The sequence below is a fragment of the Prionailurus viverrinus genome, chromosome F2 (assembly GCF_022837055.1).
Source record: "Prionailurus viverrinus isolate Anna chromosome F2, UM_Priviv_1.0, whole genome shotgun sequence".
In the NCBI taxonomy this organism is placed as follows: domain Eukaryota; kingdom Metazoa; phylum Chordata; class Mammalia; order Carnivora; family Felidae; genus Prionailurus; species Prionailurus viverrinus.
In genome coordinates this window covers 8,408,467-8,425,855 of record NC_062578.1, presented here as the reverse complement: position 1 = coordinate 8,425,855, position 17,389 = coordinate 8,408,467, and the positions used below count along the sequence as shown (strand labels likewise).

General features: G+C 44.9%; 1 protein-coding gene and 1 long non-coding RNA gene across 3 annotated transcripts in view; both read right to left on the bottom strand.

Moving 5' to 3' along the window:
- The window catches only part of LOC125156608 (uncharacterized), a 34,103-nt gene extending 19,076 nt beyond the window's left edge, over positions 1 to 15,027 (bottom strand). The window contains exons 1-3 of the long non-coding RNA XR_007148701.1: positions 14,045 to 15,027; positions 6,391 to 6,578; positions 4,284 to 4,338 (exon numbers count right to left, since the gene is read on the bottom strand). This is a non-coding gene — a long non-coding RNA (uncharacterized LOC125156608). The remainder of the gene's footprint in view (positions 1 to 4,283; positions 4,339 to 6,390; positions 6,579 to 14,044) is intronic.
- Positions 15,028 to 15,846: 819 nt separating this feature from the next.
- The window catches only part of LYN (LYN proto-oncogene, Src family tyrosine kinase), a 125,999-nt gene continuing 124,456 nt past the window's right edge, over positions 15,847 to 17,389 (bottom strand). For both annotated transcript variants that reach the window (XM_047842953.1, XM_047842954.1), the window contains exon 13: positions 15,847 to 17,340. In XM_047842953.1, coding sequence (XP_047698909.1) covers positions 17,138 to 17,340 — 203 coding nt within the window. In that variant the 3' untranslated portion in view covers positions 15,847 to 17,137. The remainder of the gene's footprint in view (positions 17,341 to 17,389) is intronic.

Here is a 17,389-nt window from a genome sequence, read left to right as displayed (position 1 = left end):
ATAAAATCTTAAAGTGGGAAGGGCTTATATTCATCTTTCGAGAGAGCAAGAAAGTGAGAGCTGAAGAGAATCCTGTTTCGGAGGACAAAAAACTCCAAAGGATAGGTCCGGTGGTGACCACCATTCCAGAGGAAAGGATCCTTGGGACTCCCGGCAAAGAAGAAAGGAGAGTATGGGGAGCTGTCATGGCTCTGCTCCAACAGGAGTAGAAAGTGTCCTGGCCTTCAGGCTACTGGTTGCTCCATGGGAGAGAGGGGAAGTCATATTTCACTTGGAATATGCCTAGTGGAGTCCCAGCATTTAGTTAGTTAGTTTGTTAGTTAGTTAGCTCTTCCTTATTCATCCTTCGAAATGGTTTGCTGCCATTCTCCAAAAGTCATTATGATTTAGCACTCACTATATAGAGAACTTCCCACCAAAGATGTTTTTCTTAATCACATTCCGTGAGAGCCACGTTAGCTTAGCAGGGAATAGGGCCCCGGATGATACGAGAAAGAAACAAAGATTTGGGGACATCAACATTAACGGCAAGTATGCCACACAAGTAAATGACTTAATTCTGAAGGGGAAGAGCCTAATGTCATTTCGATCTTGAGTCATGAATATGATACCATCCTTTGAACACTTCGGCCATTACAACCGTCTAACTATCTCATATCAGATAGCATTAAATCTTTTTTGTTGTTGTTGTTAAGTCAAGTTAGCTAACATACAGTGTAGTCGTGGCTTCAGGAATGGATTCCCATGATTCATCACTTACATACAACACCCAGTGCTCATCCCAGCAAGTGCCCTCCTCAATGCCCATCATCCATTCTCCCCACCCCCATCCACCCTTAACTACAGTTTGTTCTCTGTATTTAAGAGTCTCTATGGTTTGCCTCCCCCTCTGTATCTCATTTTTTCCTTCCCTCCCCCTATGGTTATTTGTTAAGTTTCTCAAATTCCACGTATGAGTGAAATCACATATCTGTCTTTCTCTGACTGACTTATTTCGCTTAGCATAATACTCTCCAGTTCCATCCATGTTGTTGCAAATGGCAAGATTTTGTTTTTTACCATCTCCAGGTAATATTCCATTGTGTATATATACCATATCTTCTTTATCTATTCATCAGTTGATGGACATTGGGCTCTTTCCATACTTCAGCTATTTTCGATAATGCTGCTATAAACATTGGGGTGCATGTGACCTTTCAAATCAGCACTCCTGTATCCTTTGGATAAATCCCTAGTAGTGCAATTGCTGGGTTGTAGGGTAATTCTATTTTTAATTTTTTGAGGAACCTCCACACTGTTTTCCAGAGCAGCTGCACCAGTTTGCATTCCCACCAACAGTGCAAGAGGGTTCTCCTTTCTCCACATCCTCACCCATATCTGTTGTTTTCTGAGTTGTTAATTTTAGCCACTCTGACCAGTGTGAGGTGGTATCTCAGTGTGGTTTTGATTTATATTTTCCTGATGATGATCAATGTTGAGCATCTTTTCATGTGTCTGTTGGCCATCTGGATGTCTTCTTTGGAAAAGTATCTGTTCATGTCGTCTGCCCATTTCTTCAAGGGATTGTTTGTTTTTCAGGTGTTGGGTTTGGTAAGTTCTTTATAGATTTTTGATACTAACTCTTTATCCAATATATCATTTGCAAATACCTTCTCCCATTCTGTTGGTTGTCTTTTAGTTTTGTTGATTGTTTCCTTTGCAGTGTAGAAGCTTTTTATCTTGATGGGGTCCCAATAGTTCATTTTTGCTTTTACTTCCTTGCCTTTGGAGACATATCGAGTAAGAAGTTGCTGTGGCTGAGGTCAAAGAGGTTGCTGCCTGTTTTCTCCTCTAGGATTTTGATGGTTTTCTCTCACATTTAGGTCCGTCATCCATTTTGAGTTTATTTTTGTGTCTGGTGCAAGAGAGTGGTCCAGGTTCATTCTTCTGCATGTTGCTGTCCAGTTTTCCCAGCACCATTTGCTAAAGAGACTGTCTTTATTCCATTGGATACTGTTTCCTGCTTTGTTGAAGATTAGTTGGCCACATATTTGTGGCTCCTAATTTTTTTTTAAGATTTTCTTTTTAAGGAATCTCTACACCCAACGTGGGGCTCGAACTTACAACCCGGAGATCAAGAGTCACACACTCCACTGACTGAGCCAGCCAGGGACCCCATGCCCAGCATGTATTACCTGTAAGAATCCTTAATGTCATTTTCTGAGATATAAAAAATAAAATCCTTTTCTAGTGCTTGTTCTGTGTCAGACACTGTGGTAAACGTCTCCACACATATTAGCTCATTTACTCCTGAATCTAGAAGCAGATGGCATTATCCTCGGTTTACAGATAATGTTTAAGTAATGAAATCCAGTAACAACAACCGTCACATTTGCCTTCTGTGGACAACAGTGGAGAGTCCACAGAGGCTGCGGTCACTGCAGGTGAGCCCTCTACCTCTACTGCGCATGCCCCACGGGCTTGCTCCCACGACCCATCCTGATGGGGCAGCTCTCCTGGCTCTTTAATGGCGCCCCTCTGCTGAATATCTGTCTTCCTCACCCAAGGACCCACTAATTTTCATGAGACGTATTAGCACAGCAAAGGCTCTTCCTTCCCAGCACCACTAGATTCCAACCCTCTCCTCATAAAGTCCTGGCCAATGTTTTGTTTTGTTTTCTATTTTTGTTGGAGTTGGTGGCGGACAATGGTTCCTCCCCATGGTGCTTTGTCCCTGGGAAAGCTTTCTCTCCTTCACATGCCTTGGAGGCTTGTTGCCTCCTTGCCTCATTGCCCCATCTCTCCAAGGACCAGTGCGAAGAGACCTTAAGATGCTTGAAAGCCCTAAATCTGCGAAAGCCATCCTAGGACAGAACATTTATGATACAGACTTAGAAAGAAATGTACCATGTCCCAAGATTTTATTACACTGAAAGCAGTAATCCCAATATTTTCTTTGTAATGTCCTAGATTTTGAGAAGGAAAAAGCAAAACCTTCAGAATCAGTGCCATAAAATGCAAGTCTGTCTATCTTTGGTCATCAAAAACCCAGGCTCTTCTTCTTCTGGATCCTGGAGGTTCATGAAGGTGTTTTCTTGTAACACAGGCTAGTTTTTGTCCATGCTGAACATTTGCTGAAGCTCATCTTTGGTCTGCTTCTTCAGCTCAGGAAGGAAAGACATGATAGTTCTGGTAAGTTCAAGTGAAAAAGAAAATCTTTCCAATGGACTTGATGTAATTATGCCCAGTACATGTTGGGAGGAGGAAGACCCTAGCCCGTTGTCCTGGGGACCTCTCCAGCCTTGCACCCGACCGCTCTGTGCAGGTCACCTGTTTCTTGTGCGCACACCTTCTACAGAAGTTTCCCCATTGTTTAGAGCCTCTGTCTAGAGCCTCATGGGCAGAAGATTACAAATTGCTGCTTCCTGTTTCCGAAGATCTCTAGCGTGGATCAGCGCCATTGTTGGATCACTGTGGACTCTTTCCCAAACTCTTATTTTCTGCTCCACTGTCATCACTTCCTTGGACAGCTCCACTTTGTTTGTTTCTATCACTAGGAGAAGTATTTGGCTTTCTCTGTCTGTAATGGGAAAAGCCAACTCTGTTTTATCTCATAAATATCACTATTGATAAGAGGTGACCCGGGGGAACAACAAAGCAAGGCTGAGCTGGAAATGCTAGACAGTGGAAAGGCACCAGGTTTGCACCTCTTTGCAGTCATGATTCCGGGTTAGAGATGCACAGGGCAGGCGTTTCGTGACTATGGGAAGAGAGACACCTGTTTCCAGGTAAGAAGGGGTGACCATATCCATGCTTATTGTCAGAGTCAGTTTTGTCCAAATTCTTTCCCTGTGGTTTATTACCACCCAGGTCTCTTGGGACTAAACCCTTTAGGAGAAAACACTCTATACGTCTTTGTTATGTGTTTTACATGTCATACGTTTTCTGTTTTTCTTGATGTCATTGGTTGGTTGGTTGGTTTTGTAGCTGGATAATTTTAATATGGCCAGGGAAAATACATCAACCAATAAAATGGGGCAAATTGTCTGTAGTTACATCATAACTCAGATCATCAACATTTAAGTGGGACAACAATTTGTTTGCTTTCAGGAAAACTTCTAAGCCCCAAATCTAAGAGAAGTTTTACTGTGAAAAAAACAAAACAAAACACTGGAATAAATTACAACCTGGCTAAGTCGTTATCAGTGCCATTAAGCTCTACTAACTGAATGTTAATAAAATCTGAAAAACAAAGCCCCAAACCCATCTTCCCTGAGAGGTGACTTCTTAATACACGGACATACCTCTTAATTCAAGGCATCATGGGAATGATTCCTTTCAGGGCCTATCTTAATATATCTGTGTGGTCAGAAAAGAATAAGAAGGGTCATTCAAATTAATAACGGGAGTGTTTCTCCCCCCACTATTCTGTATGCCAAGCACAGAGGAAATTGGGGGTGGGGAGTCAATTTTTGCCATTTATATTCTAGGCAAACTACCTCATTGGTTATTTGCAATTGGAAGGTGCTGGCTTTTCAGCCATGTTTCTTTTTGTGACACATGTTGAAAAATCATTCAAGTTCAAGAGCAATATATATTAACTAATCATTTGAGTTTTTTCACTTGAGATATTTAAGCTTTAATTAAAGGAGCCCATTCTCCCCCCCCCTTTTACCGTTTCTTCTTAATAAAGATATAACTTTATGAACAACAATCTCATATTAAAATAGGCATGAACTCATTAAGCAAGGGCACTTTATGTATGTGCTGGACTGAAGTTAACACAATAGTAACTTGTCACTGCTTTGCAGTTTTCTGGAACGGACAGCTGGAATTCAGATCTGCTGTTTTATAAGGAGTAAGTTATGTTATACGTTTTGAACAGTGACCACATTATTATACATTTTCACGAGTTTGTATTTCTGACAAAATCTCTTTCATACACATTATTTTTGGGCTGAATTTTTGCAAACAGACATAGGCATTTTACAAACAGAAAGATTCAAGGCTGAAGTTGTAAATGCAGCCAGGTTATTTCAACTTGATGACTCGGGTTGTCTGAGATTATGAGCGCTTTCTGGGGGCGTGGGGTGGAGATACATTTCCATTTCATTGTTCTTTTCAGCTTTGAAAGAGGACTTAAGGTAATGTACAGCAGCCCATAGAGAGGGAACCAGAACCACCACTGGGTCATTTATGTGACTGAACACAAGATGGCGCTGTCCCCTGAAGGAATTGACTGGAATGCTAAGGTTTTTTTTTTTTTTTTGTTTTTTTTTTTTGTTTTTTTTTTAAGCCTATTGTCAGGGGTTGGTTTGTTATTTTCCAAAAGTCAGATAAAAATATTCCCTTTACTTTTTGTTCTTAATGAGGTTTTAACTTTATGAATAAGCATCTACACTTGAAACAAACGTGGACTTCTTGAAGAATGTAACTCTAAGTAAGATGTTAGGTAAAGGTAGATGACTGGATGGTAACTCTTTCCGGCTTCATGGTACCCAGAGCAGACTCATGGAACTTGTTTACCTTTCCGTGGCTGTTGTTAACAAACTTAATTTTTAGAACAGTTTTAGATCTACAGAAAAACTCCACAGATCGTACAGCTAGTTCCCATATACCTTGCATCCAGTTTTGCCTATTATGGTACAATTGTCACAACTAATGAATCGATGTTGATACGTTATTATTAATAATAATGTATCATTATTAATAATACATTGTTATTATTAATAATAATGTATCATTATTAATGATACATTATGATTAACTAAAGTCCACACTTTATCCAGATTTCCTTAGTTTTTACCTAATGTCCCTTTTCTGTTCCAGGATCCCATCTAGGACACCACATTAGATTTAGTCCTCATGTCTCCTTTGGCTCCCCTTGGCTGTGACAGTTTCTTCATTTTTGATGACCTTGAAGGTCTTGAATGTTGCTGATTGGCTGTCTTATAAGATGCTGCTGCATTAGAATGTGTCTGATGTTTCCTAATGATTAGACTGGGGTTATAGATTTGGGAGAGGAAGATTACAGAGGTATAAGTGCCATTTTATCCCATCAAGGGTACATATTGTCAATGTGACCAATCACTGTTGATAATGTAGACTTTTATCACCTAGCTGGGGCAATGTTTGTCAGGTTTCTTCACTCACATTACCTTATCCCTCCCTTCCCATGCCATCCTCTTTGGAAGGAAGTCTCTATGCACAGTGGACATTTAAGGGTTGGGCTGTTATGCTTTACCTCGTTGAAGGCGAAATATCTACATAAATTATTTGGAATTCCTCTGCATGGAAACATTTTCTCTTCTCCTCCACTTATTTATTTGTTGAATTATTTATTTATACCGGTGTGGACTCATGAATTTTTATTTTACACTCTGAGTCATAACCCAATACTACTTTACTTACTTGGTTACTCAAATCCTTCCAGCTTTGGCCCTTGGGAGCTCTTTCAAATGGCTCTTGTGTCCCTTTGACATACCATCATCGCTGTGGGTTGTTTCTTTTAAGCAACTTGTTTGCTTTCTAATGGATTTTGTTTGATCTACAAATGGTATTTAGCTCCATTATTCTGTGGGCATTTCTCCTTTCCATTACTAAAATAATAGACAATAATTAAAATTGGAAGATAGATAAAAGTAGGGAAAAAAAGCACAATTCAGTCTTTATGACTTGAGTGTGTACTCTTGAAGTGCCTTCTTTTTTCTTTTTCCTTGCTTTGCAAACTTTTCTTTTTTTTTTTTTAATGTTTATTTATTTTGGGGACAGAGAGAGACAGAGCATGAATGGGGGAGGGGCAGAGAGAGAGGGAGACACAGAATCGGAAGCAGGCTCCAGGCTCTGAGCCATCAGCCCAGAGCCTGACGCGGGGCTCGAACTCACGGACCGCGAGATCGTGACCTGAGCTGAAGTCGGACGCTCAACCGACTGAGCCACCCAGGCGCCCCGCTTTGCCAACTTTTCAACGTTTCTTTTTTTAAAAAAATGGGTCTAGTCATTCTTTGTAAATAATTTGATATGTGGGTTATTTCTATTTAACTATACATTATGAACATTTTCCTGTCTCATTTATATATATAGAATATATGTTTAATTTTAATAAATGTATATATAAATAAAATATATTATATATAAAATATTAAATACATTAGTTATAATATATATTATATATAAAATATTAATTATTATATATATATCACTTAAAATGTTTTACATAAGGAGCACCTGGGTGGCTCAGTCGGTTAAGGGTCCAACTCTTGATTTCTGCTCAGGTCATGATCTCCCGGTTCACAAGTTCAAGCCCCAAATCAGGCTCTGTGCGGACAGTGCAGACCCTGCTTGAGATTCTCTCTCTGCCACTGCCCGGCTCATGCGTGCTCTCTCTCTCTCCTCTCAAAATAAATAGTACAAAAAACTTTAAAGTAAGAGAATGTTCTACATAATCAATTAACCTTTCCTGTTTTAATTTGATTAAAATTAGCCCATAAATATCCTCAGTGTATTGCATAATTCTGGGTGCATAGCAGGTCTTTAACACATAAGGACTGAATAAATTAGCTGTTTAGAAAGTTTCAATATTTTGGAATTATAAATAGTGATGAAATGAATGTGTTTGAATCTACAAGTTACTTAAGTATTTTTACATATCTAAGATTTCTAGAAGTTGAGCTGAGTCCAACAATAGCATGGATGTTTTTGAAGCTTTTTTTTTTTTATTTTTAATGTTTATTTATTCTTGAGAGAGAGAGAGAGACAGAGCATGAGTCGGGGAGGGGCAGAGAGAGAGGGAGACTCAGAATCGGAAGCAGGCTCCAGGCTCCGAGCTGTCAGCACAGAGCCCGACGCAGGGCTTGAACTCATGGACCGTGAGATCATGACCTGAGCCGAAGTCGGACGCTCGACCGACTGAGCCACCCAGGCGCCCTGATGTTTTTGAAGCTCTTAATTCATGATCAGATTTTATGAAATTGGGCAAATCATATGAGGCTAACCCACTGAAAGAAAGGGAAAAATATTGTCCAGACTGTGCGAGGAGGCAAGAAGTCAATGGTTGAGCCTCTCAACAAAATGTGTCCTGACTGATGAGACACAGGACTTATTGGAGACATGCTGTCTAGTTCAGAGCCTGGGGGCTGCCCTTACAAGCACACATTCTTACTGCTTTGCTGAAACTCGGGGAAGTTGTGTGACCCGTTCGATTCCGTTCAAGAAAAGACAGGAGGAGAAGAATATACATCCTGGGCAGCACTGGCCACATAACCCTCTCAAGCGCTCTCATAAGTGGGCAGAACAGTGAGAATTCGCATCTCTCCCTAAGATCTCCGCTTAATTACACTCCTGTACTATCCACAAGGTTCGTTAAAAAGGTAACACAGTAGCGCAAAAACCCCAGAAAACCCCAGAAGCCAGACTCCTACATTTGATAGGAGGTAATATATTAAGAGGATTGAAAAGAGATTGCCTGCTGCCAGTTTTAAAAAGGTTTTAAACTATTTTTCTCTCGCAGGAGAAGAGTTCAGTTCTTGTTTTTTTGCATTACTTGGTCTAGCACCACAGGGTTTTTTTTGTGGGGTTGCGTCTTCCGAACATTCAGGCTTTAAACCTCACACACGTTGTTGAATGTTGGCTTGGGGAGGTGTGTCCAGTGGGGACTCCCCATTTTCAAATTCCGCCCTGTGAGGAGTGTGACACATTCTCACCTCTTCCTCTGCCTCCGGTTTACGTCTTCTCCTCTCAGAGAGCCCTATTTTCCACTCCAGAGCATTCTCCTAGATGCTGGTGCATAGCTGAATTCACTCCTGAAAGGGATTCTCTGTCACACTCTGGCTAGGTCAAGGAGGAAAGTCCTTATCTCTTTTACTCTACTCTCTGGAGTTGAAGGTTTTAATCTGATTCTTCACGTTTTTCATTCTCTCTTTCTCTTCATTTCCTACCACAGCCCGAGCAGTTATCTGCAATATGGTTTGGATATTTTTAAAGCTGTTGACAGATGGGAAGCGGCTGTTGAGAGAACTAATGATCACAGAAATGACTAGGGGTGTGTGTGTGTGTGTGTGTGCACGTGTGTGTGTGCGCACGGTCGTGGTGGTGTGCGTGTCTAGGTATCTTTTTTTAACGTTCATTCATTTTTGAGAGAGAAATAGAAGGGGGGGGGGCAGACGATCCGAAGCGGGACTCAGGCTCATCACGACCTGAGCCAAAGTCAGATGCTTCACCCACTGAGCCACCCAGGAGCCCTCTAGGTCACCTTCAATATGAAATACACCCCAGCGAGGGCAATACCCACGACCATGCCTAGCACACGGCAGGCAATCGATAAATATTAGTTGATTGATAAACAGCTGGTAGTTTACTGTTATACATCCCCCCCACCCCAGTCGAGATCAATTCACTTCTCTTTCTCATCCACGAGTTCTGGTTTCTTTGGGGATCAAAGTCCTTTTAAACATCGTTAACAACGAAACACCCCAATCTCTGAGGATTCTGGCAAGAGAGAATAGGAAAGCATTCTGTCTCTGAAATACTTTGATGTCTAAAAAAAAAAAAAGGCTCGGCACACTTCCCTATCCCTTGGAATAATGATGCGGCGGAAGACGTTGGCAACTGATGATAACCACGCCTGCGTGCGTGCACGTGCGTGTGTCCAGGACGGTGGCCGCAAACACGGGGCCCGTCATGTTTCGCCATCCTAAGAGTCAAGAGATCGCTCTGGTCTGCGTCTGGGTCAGAACTCTCCATCCAATCGTGATTCTCCCTCTGGCGCTGTCTTAGGAAGCCGAAGGGGGGGGGGGGGGTGCTCGTTGGGCAGGTTCAGCAAGGTCTGTCCCCCGCCCCTCCCCAGGGTCAATCAATTCCTAGAGACAGCGAATGACTCCCCTGGGAGCATGCATTTCACATGCCACCCAAAGCCCACACCCCACCACCTAACCTTTGCTCCCACACTGGGACCACTATCCCCCAGGCCCAGGTAACTGTCAGCTAGCTCGCCCCAGGCCCCAGAGCCGGCTGACGTCATCCTGACATTAGCCGCCTTGCCAGCAGAAACCACCAGAAAGCTGTGGCCCTTGTTTTCCCCTCCCACCCCACCCTACCCCCAGCACTTCCTGGCGTGGCCTGGAGTTCTCTCTTCTCGGGGGAACTTCTTGTTTTCAAAGGCTGTTGTCTCCTCCTCTGTTGGCCTCGCTCCACTTGAGTACGCTGAGTTCAAAACCCACACTTGGAAACATACTGCTGAGGCCTCCGGAGCCTGGATGGCACCCCACGTTAGCTCTCCCAACTTCCCGCCTCAGCACACACTTTGTCTTGTCGGCCGGCCTCGCTCTCCTCTCCCTCCCTAGCCCTGCTTTCCACGAGTTTCTCTTTTATTGGCCACTCCTGTAATTTCCCTAGGCTGCTGCATTAACGGGCCAGGGCTGAGGTAACAAAGCGCCACAACCGGGGTGGTGGTTTCGACAGCAGAAATTTAATCGCGCGCAGGCCTGGAGGCCCGGAAGTCGGAGATCAAGTTGTTGGCGGGTTTGTTGTTGTTCCAAGAGCTTGAGGGAAGGATCTGCTCCAGACCTCTCTCCTGGGCTTGCCCACAGTCTTCTTCTCCCTGGGGCTCCTGACATAGTCTTCGGTCTATGCGCGTTCTCTCTCTTCCCAGGATGTTCTTTCTATAAGGGCACCCGTTATATAGGGTTAGGGACCTGTTGGTGCAGTCCCTCTTGGCTTAACCAATTATATCTGTAACAACCCCATTTCCAAATAAGGTCACATGCTGAGGTCCCCGAGGTTAGCATTTCAGCATACCATTTTGGGAGAACACAATTCCTTTTTTTTTTTTTTTTTTAATTTTTTAATGTTTATTTATTTTTGAGACCGAGACAGAGCATGAACGGGGGAGGGTCAGAAAGAGGGAGACACAGAATCCGAAACAGGCTCCAGGCTTTGAGCTGTCAGCACAGAGCCCGACGTGGGGCTCGAACTCACGGACCGCAGATCATGACCTGAGCCGAAGTGGGCTGCTTAACCGACTGAGCCACCCAGGCGCCCCGAGAACACAATTCCACCCTAACAGTTCCCAACGCCAAAATCCAATTCCCTAGTTGCATTTATCAGGGTTATAATTTGAATACTGAAATCAGATCTCACCAATGGGGGAGGTTGTTAAAAAAAAAAAAAAAGCCACACAAACAGATCTCTGTACCCCATTCCACATCTGGAGAAAGCCAGTCTCAAGGTGTCAGGCAAGGCCCTGACATGGTCTGCATCCACAGTGTCTCCCAAAGCATGCCAGTCACAGTTTGGGCGCTTATTCCCCCCCCCCCCCCCCCCCCCCGCTGGGGCTGCGTAACAGCCTCCTCATCGGTTTTCCTGTCCATCCGTCCCTCACACTGCTCACTGGTTGGATTTCATCATGTGATTTTCTGACATTGTGTTTTGATTTTTTAAATATTTATTTTTAATTTTTAATAATTTTTTAATGTGTTATTTATTTTTGACAGAGAGACAGCATGAGCGGGGGAGGGTCAGAGAGAGAGGGAGACACAGACTCCGAAGCAGACTCCAGGCTCCGAGCTGGCAGCACAGAGCCCGACACGGGGCTCGAACCCACAAACCACGAGATCAGGACCTGAGCCGAAGTCGGACACCCAACCGACCGAGCCACCCAGGCACCCCTTGATTTCACGCTTTCATTTCACAAACGCATTGGCTCAACTGTGTGCCTGGTTCCTAATGAACTATTACGTGATTTATTCCTCATAACAACCCAGGGAGGGGAGGACCACTCTTACCCCTATTTCGTAGCTGAGCACGGTAAGTAGAGCCGGTGTAGAAAGCCAGGCAACAACGTGGCTCCTCTGTCCAAGGGCCGCCACCTCTATGCTGAACCGCCTCACCTGAGGCCCCCTCGAATGTGTAGGGCCACCACCCGCGTGCTCTAAGAAAGTTCATTCTCCTCATCCAGGAGCCCGTATTTTCTCCACGAGGTGGCTCATCCTCGTTGACTGGGTTCCCAGCTGCTGAGCACCTGTACGTCCAGTGGGTCTCAAAGGGTGGTCCAGACTCAGGAATATCGGCTGCTGTTCTTGGGTCCCTCCCCAGACCCCCACCCCAGAACTAGGAACTCAGGGTCGGGGGCAGTGATCTGTTATAATGAATCTTTTCTTTTTTCTTTAAATTTATTCATTTATTATTTTTTTTAAAATTACTTTTAATGTCTATTTTTAAGAGCGAGAGACCGGGCACAAGCGGGGGGAGGGGGGCAGAGAGAGAGACACACACAGAATCTGAAACAGGCTCCAGGCTCTGAGCTGTCAGCACAGAGCCCGGCGCGGGGCTCCAACTCACGGACTGCAAGATCGTGACCTGAGCCGAAGTCGGACGCTTAACCAACAGAGCCACCCTGGCGCCCTAAATTTATTTTTGAGAGAGACAGAGACAGTGGTGAAGTGGAGGAGGGGCAGAGAGAGAGAGAGAGAGGGGGAGAGGGAGACAGAGAATCCCGAGCAGGCTCCACGCTGCCAGCGCACAGCCCGACGCAGGACTCGAACCCACAAAGCCACAAGATCATGACCTGAGATGAAGCCGGGAGTCAGATGCTTCACTGATGGAGCCACCCAGGCGCCCCAGTTTTAAAAAAATTCCGGGTGATTTTGACGCGATCTCGAGTTTGAGTAGTGGGGCCCTCCCTCTACCGGGCTGGGGGGCTCTGCCCTTTGGTGTTTCCCACGCTACTCTGCCCCTGCCTCTTGCCTGCTGCGTCCTTTCTCAGAAGCTTCTTTCTGCAGAGTCTCCTGTCCGCCTGCCAGCGCCCCTGTCTCCCTGCAAAGCCAGTCCCGGATGCCACTTAACTTTACGAAGACTTTTGTCTTCATCTCCATGCCTGTTCCTGTAACCAGCTTCGCCATCTCCCCTGGGAATGATCTTCTTCACATTTTCCACCTCTTTTTTCCCGTATGATAGGTTTCTGGCATTACCTGTAGCATCCCTGGACTTGTCTTCTTAAAGCAAGGAATTTGAGACTCACCATCCATGTCCCTACATGTAGCATCCCTGGACTTGTCTTCTTAAAGCAAGGAATTTGAGACTCACCATCCATGTCCCTAAGGCGTCTGCTACATTTCCTGTCCTCAGGGAAGTGTTCGGTAAAGCACTGCATTGAATGACTACTGTAAGCACTGCATTGAATGACTACTGTTAGCCCAAGGAGCACCCAATTTAAAGCGAAGTGCAAGGACAAAAAAGAGATTGGGAGTGTGCTGAGCCACTTTTAAAACGTCTTACAAAGTAGGATTCAAAATGAATTCTCTGACAGAGCAAACGTTTTTTTAAATGATTCCATTTATCTCCTTTACGTCAAAACGTCTGTGGTGTGGCTCTCCCCGACCGCCCAAAGACTTCCACACTTGACACGCTCCCAATTCTTTCTCACGTACCCCATATCCCACATCTAAATGACTTTTCCAGAGCCGTTCAGATTTGACAATTCACCATCGAGCGTTCAGAATTGAATGTAGTGCTTCCACATGGTCTGAATTGCACGTTAGGAAAGAACGTCTTTGTTTTTTTTAATCATCTTTTTTTTCCCTAATGTGTACTTCTTTTTGAGAGAGAGAGAAACAGAGCATGAGTGGGGGAGGAGCAGAGAGAGAGGGAGACACAGAATTCAAAGCAGGATCCGGGCTCCGAGCTGTCAGCACAGTGCCTGACACGGGTCTCGAACTCATGAACCATGAGATCACGGCCTGAGCTGAAGTCAGATGCTTAATCGACTGAGCCACCCAGGCACCCCTCAACTGTCTTTTTAAAAAGGTGTGAGTAGTGAGTTGAGCTCTTGTCTGACCTCTCTTCTCAAGTTAAAATTACTTAGAAATTTTCCCTCATACCTGCGCAGACTCCAATGAAGCAATTTGTAAGTGATTCCTTTGTGCGCCTGGAATGCTCAAATGAGTCCTGCTGTAAAAGCCTGTCACTTATCTCACAAGGAAACAACATGATGTGAAGCCAGCCTATTCCTCCGGTGGCCTTCAATGCACCTGCGTTTTCAGCCGTTAAATAGCGATAGCACGGGCCATACCTTCAAGGGTTGCGGCGTGAGTTACAGGTAATTTTTGCAACGTGCCCAAGTGCAAAAGACAGCGCCGAGCCACTGGCGGGTGTATAGTTATCTCTGTAGGTTTATAACCGCCGTTTCCATCAGGAAGAATGGCAAGGCTCACGGTCACTTAATCTGCTAAGAAAACAAAGATCCTGGGAGGAAAGATGGGTGGTGAGATCTCATCTGAGAATACAAGGAACTAACGGGCTGTGGAGGTGGCAATAACATTCATAGAGGCCAGGGAGCTCAGCTATGGGATGAACAATTGCTTTAATTCAATCAAGCGTACCCCGATTCGGGTGTTTCAGTAGATGAGCGCCTTTCAGCAGCTACTGCCCCAATGTAGTTTGTATTTGAGCAAAGGAAAAGATACAAGGAAAGCCATCACCAGAGGCTAAATTGGAAATGTGTTTGTATTTACATTTCAGTGCCCTTGAGCTATCCCACTGCCTGAGTAAATAAATATGGTGCTTCCTTTTGTTGGCCTCTTTTACACACTCTTGGGACAGGAATCAAGGCTTCCGCAGTATATTATCTTCCCTAGGAGGCCTGGGCAGTATGCTTTTCCAGGGCGGTTCCGACAGAATCCCGGGAGGCATCTTGGAGGGGCTATAGAGTGTCCCTTCTACTGAGGACACCAGGGTCAAGCCTATGAGTTTTACTTTGGATTCAGTGAGCTTCATGGCCATAAAAGAGGAAAAAGGCACATTTTCCCTCTTCCTTCCTCCTGTATTCCTCTGTCCTCCCTGGGGGCATCTGAGGAAAGTGCAGGCTGGCCTTCCTTTGAGCAATTAACTTTGCCCTATGGACCACAGCAAGGGAGGGACTCTCAAGCCTGGGTAAACCAGATAGCTACCGGGGAAGCCTCTCAAGTACAGTGACTTACAGCCCTCCTGCGGAACAACAATGGCGGGACTCCTTTTCAAGTCCCCAGTAATGAGCTGGGATGTGATGATGTAAGGCATTCTGGTCCGCGCCCCCCGCCCCCCCCCCCCACCAAGATGATACAAACACTGCCCAGGCCCCCATTTTGCCTGCCGGTCATGAGGCAGCTGGAATCCTACTGACAAGGGGAGAGACCCATGCTGTCCATGGGCTATGATGTGACAGGAGCACATCCTGCAACTGAGTGGCGAGGCCCCAGGTGATGGAGGAAAAGATCACATGCTTGATTGGGAGGGAAAAGTGGACCGTAAAATGGCGAAAGGAAGCAGAATTGAGAAAAGAAAAACAGGGCAAAGATAAACTTACTAATTTTCTAGACGTTTCTTTCTGCTTTAGGGATTCTTTACACTTTCTCTCCATAGAACATGCTGGGTCATACGTGTGATTTCTGAAATGAAATGTGAACAGGTGGGTGAATCAAGTGATCAGCTGTGCACACGTTCTATGGTGATAATATTCTCCCTCCGTGAATACGGCATTTGTGAATCAAGAACTTTAGAATATTTTAAAAAGGACGTTTAAAAAAGATTGCACAGGAAAGTAGAATATTTTATCCCTTCCCCTAGGTACCCAACACCTAGGCGACACACACAAAATGAAATTCTAATGGTGCCTGCTAAGCCTATTTGAAAACAAATCCTATTTGGCCCCTATAAAGGGATAGCCAGACTGTCAAGTCCCAGTTTTCCTATCTGGAAACGCTCAAAGGAATGGAGGTAGAACTTGTCCAAGTTTTTTAAATGATGTAACTGTATGGAATCGCCCCTCATTTTCCCCCAACCGGTACTCATTTCTACGTTGACGATAGTTGGAAATGTTGGACACAAGGAAAAAGCTTGAGATGTTACTGGGCCAGGTGTATTCAAATAAAATCAAAAAAACCCCAGCAATATTAGGTATATACACAACAGCATAAGTGAAACACGATGTGATGTAGCATTTTCTATTCGAAGCTCACAGTAGAACAACTTAGTAAACAAGACCTCTCGTCTCCCTTGCTGCAGGAGCTCATTTGAGCCTTTCAGTCACTTCCGTTCCTTTCGCATCCTCGTATAAATAGTCCCACCCACACCTTACACAATTTAGAAAAGATGGCTGAATCACAAAAATAGACCCAAATATGGCGTTTTTACTTTCTCGAGTACAACGAAAATTAACATTCCATCGTTAAAATAACGTTCAAATCATTGGAAGCAATAAAGAGAATTCTTATGTCTTAGAAGGCCTTTTGTAAGGCTCTGCAGAGATTAGAATCTTATTGTTTGACCCAAAGGACATGGTCAAAAAAGTCTCTCAGATAGGAAACTGGGGAATTGAAAAGCTGGGCCGTTAAAAATATTCCTTCTGAGGGTACAGCAGTTCCTTTGGTTCTTCTCTCTTTCCTGGGAGGTCTGGGCCAGCCCTGGCCGTCGGTGGGGTCTGAGTGGCGACACACGACATCTGTGCACACTCACAAACCACACACACTCCTATAGGAAACAGAACAGGAGAGCACGCTTCGTGTCTGGGAGTTCCCAGCCGTCTCCGTGGAAGGAAAATCTTTAACAGCCTCAGACTTTAGGGGCAGGGGAAATCACTGCAATCTGGGAGAGACCATTTTAACCTTCTGACTTCAGCTGCAAAACGTAACAGATCGGATTAGTAATTTTTTTTTTCTTTTTTTCTTTTTAACAGATAAGCCAAGGCAGAGAGAAAATGCAAACGAGGGTCGTGATCTGCGTCTGGTTACTTCGCTTTTTAGGAATGAGTTTCACTCTGCTACTGTTTGAGATTCACTGCGAGGGCCTCTGCGTCCATGAGTCCCACATCGAGTTGTAAACAAGAGGCCGGGGTGGGTGCCTGTTGGACGGAACAGGTGGCTTCTTCTCCGAAGGCAGACGTCGGTCTAGCGAAGCAAGGTTGCCGGCTGGGTGCGGTCCGCGCGGCTGCCGGTGGGCATCAGCCGATGAGAAAGAGAATACTTGCCCATGTCGAGAGTGTTCTTCCTGAGTAACTTGGCCTCGCTTTCAGGAAGCAGGGCCGGTAGATGATCCTAGCATATGAAAGACTAGCACAACCAGCGACGGTCATGTTTTCCTCTCGAATGAGGCAGCCGTCCCAGCCGATGGCCACGAGCCTCCCTGGGCGTCAAGGCTGCTGCTGATACTGCCCTTCCGTGGCCGTGTAGAAATCATCCAGGACACTCTGTAAGTAATCAAACGTCGGCCTCTCTTCTGCCTTTTCCTTCCAGCACATTTTCATGATGTCATAGAGCTCATCGGGGCAGTTCTCCATGCGGGGCATCCGGTAGCCCTGCGACAGGGCGGTCATCACGTCGGCATTAGTTCGCCCTAAAGCAAAAGAAATGTACCATTTAGCAACCTGACCGAGGGTCGAGCA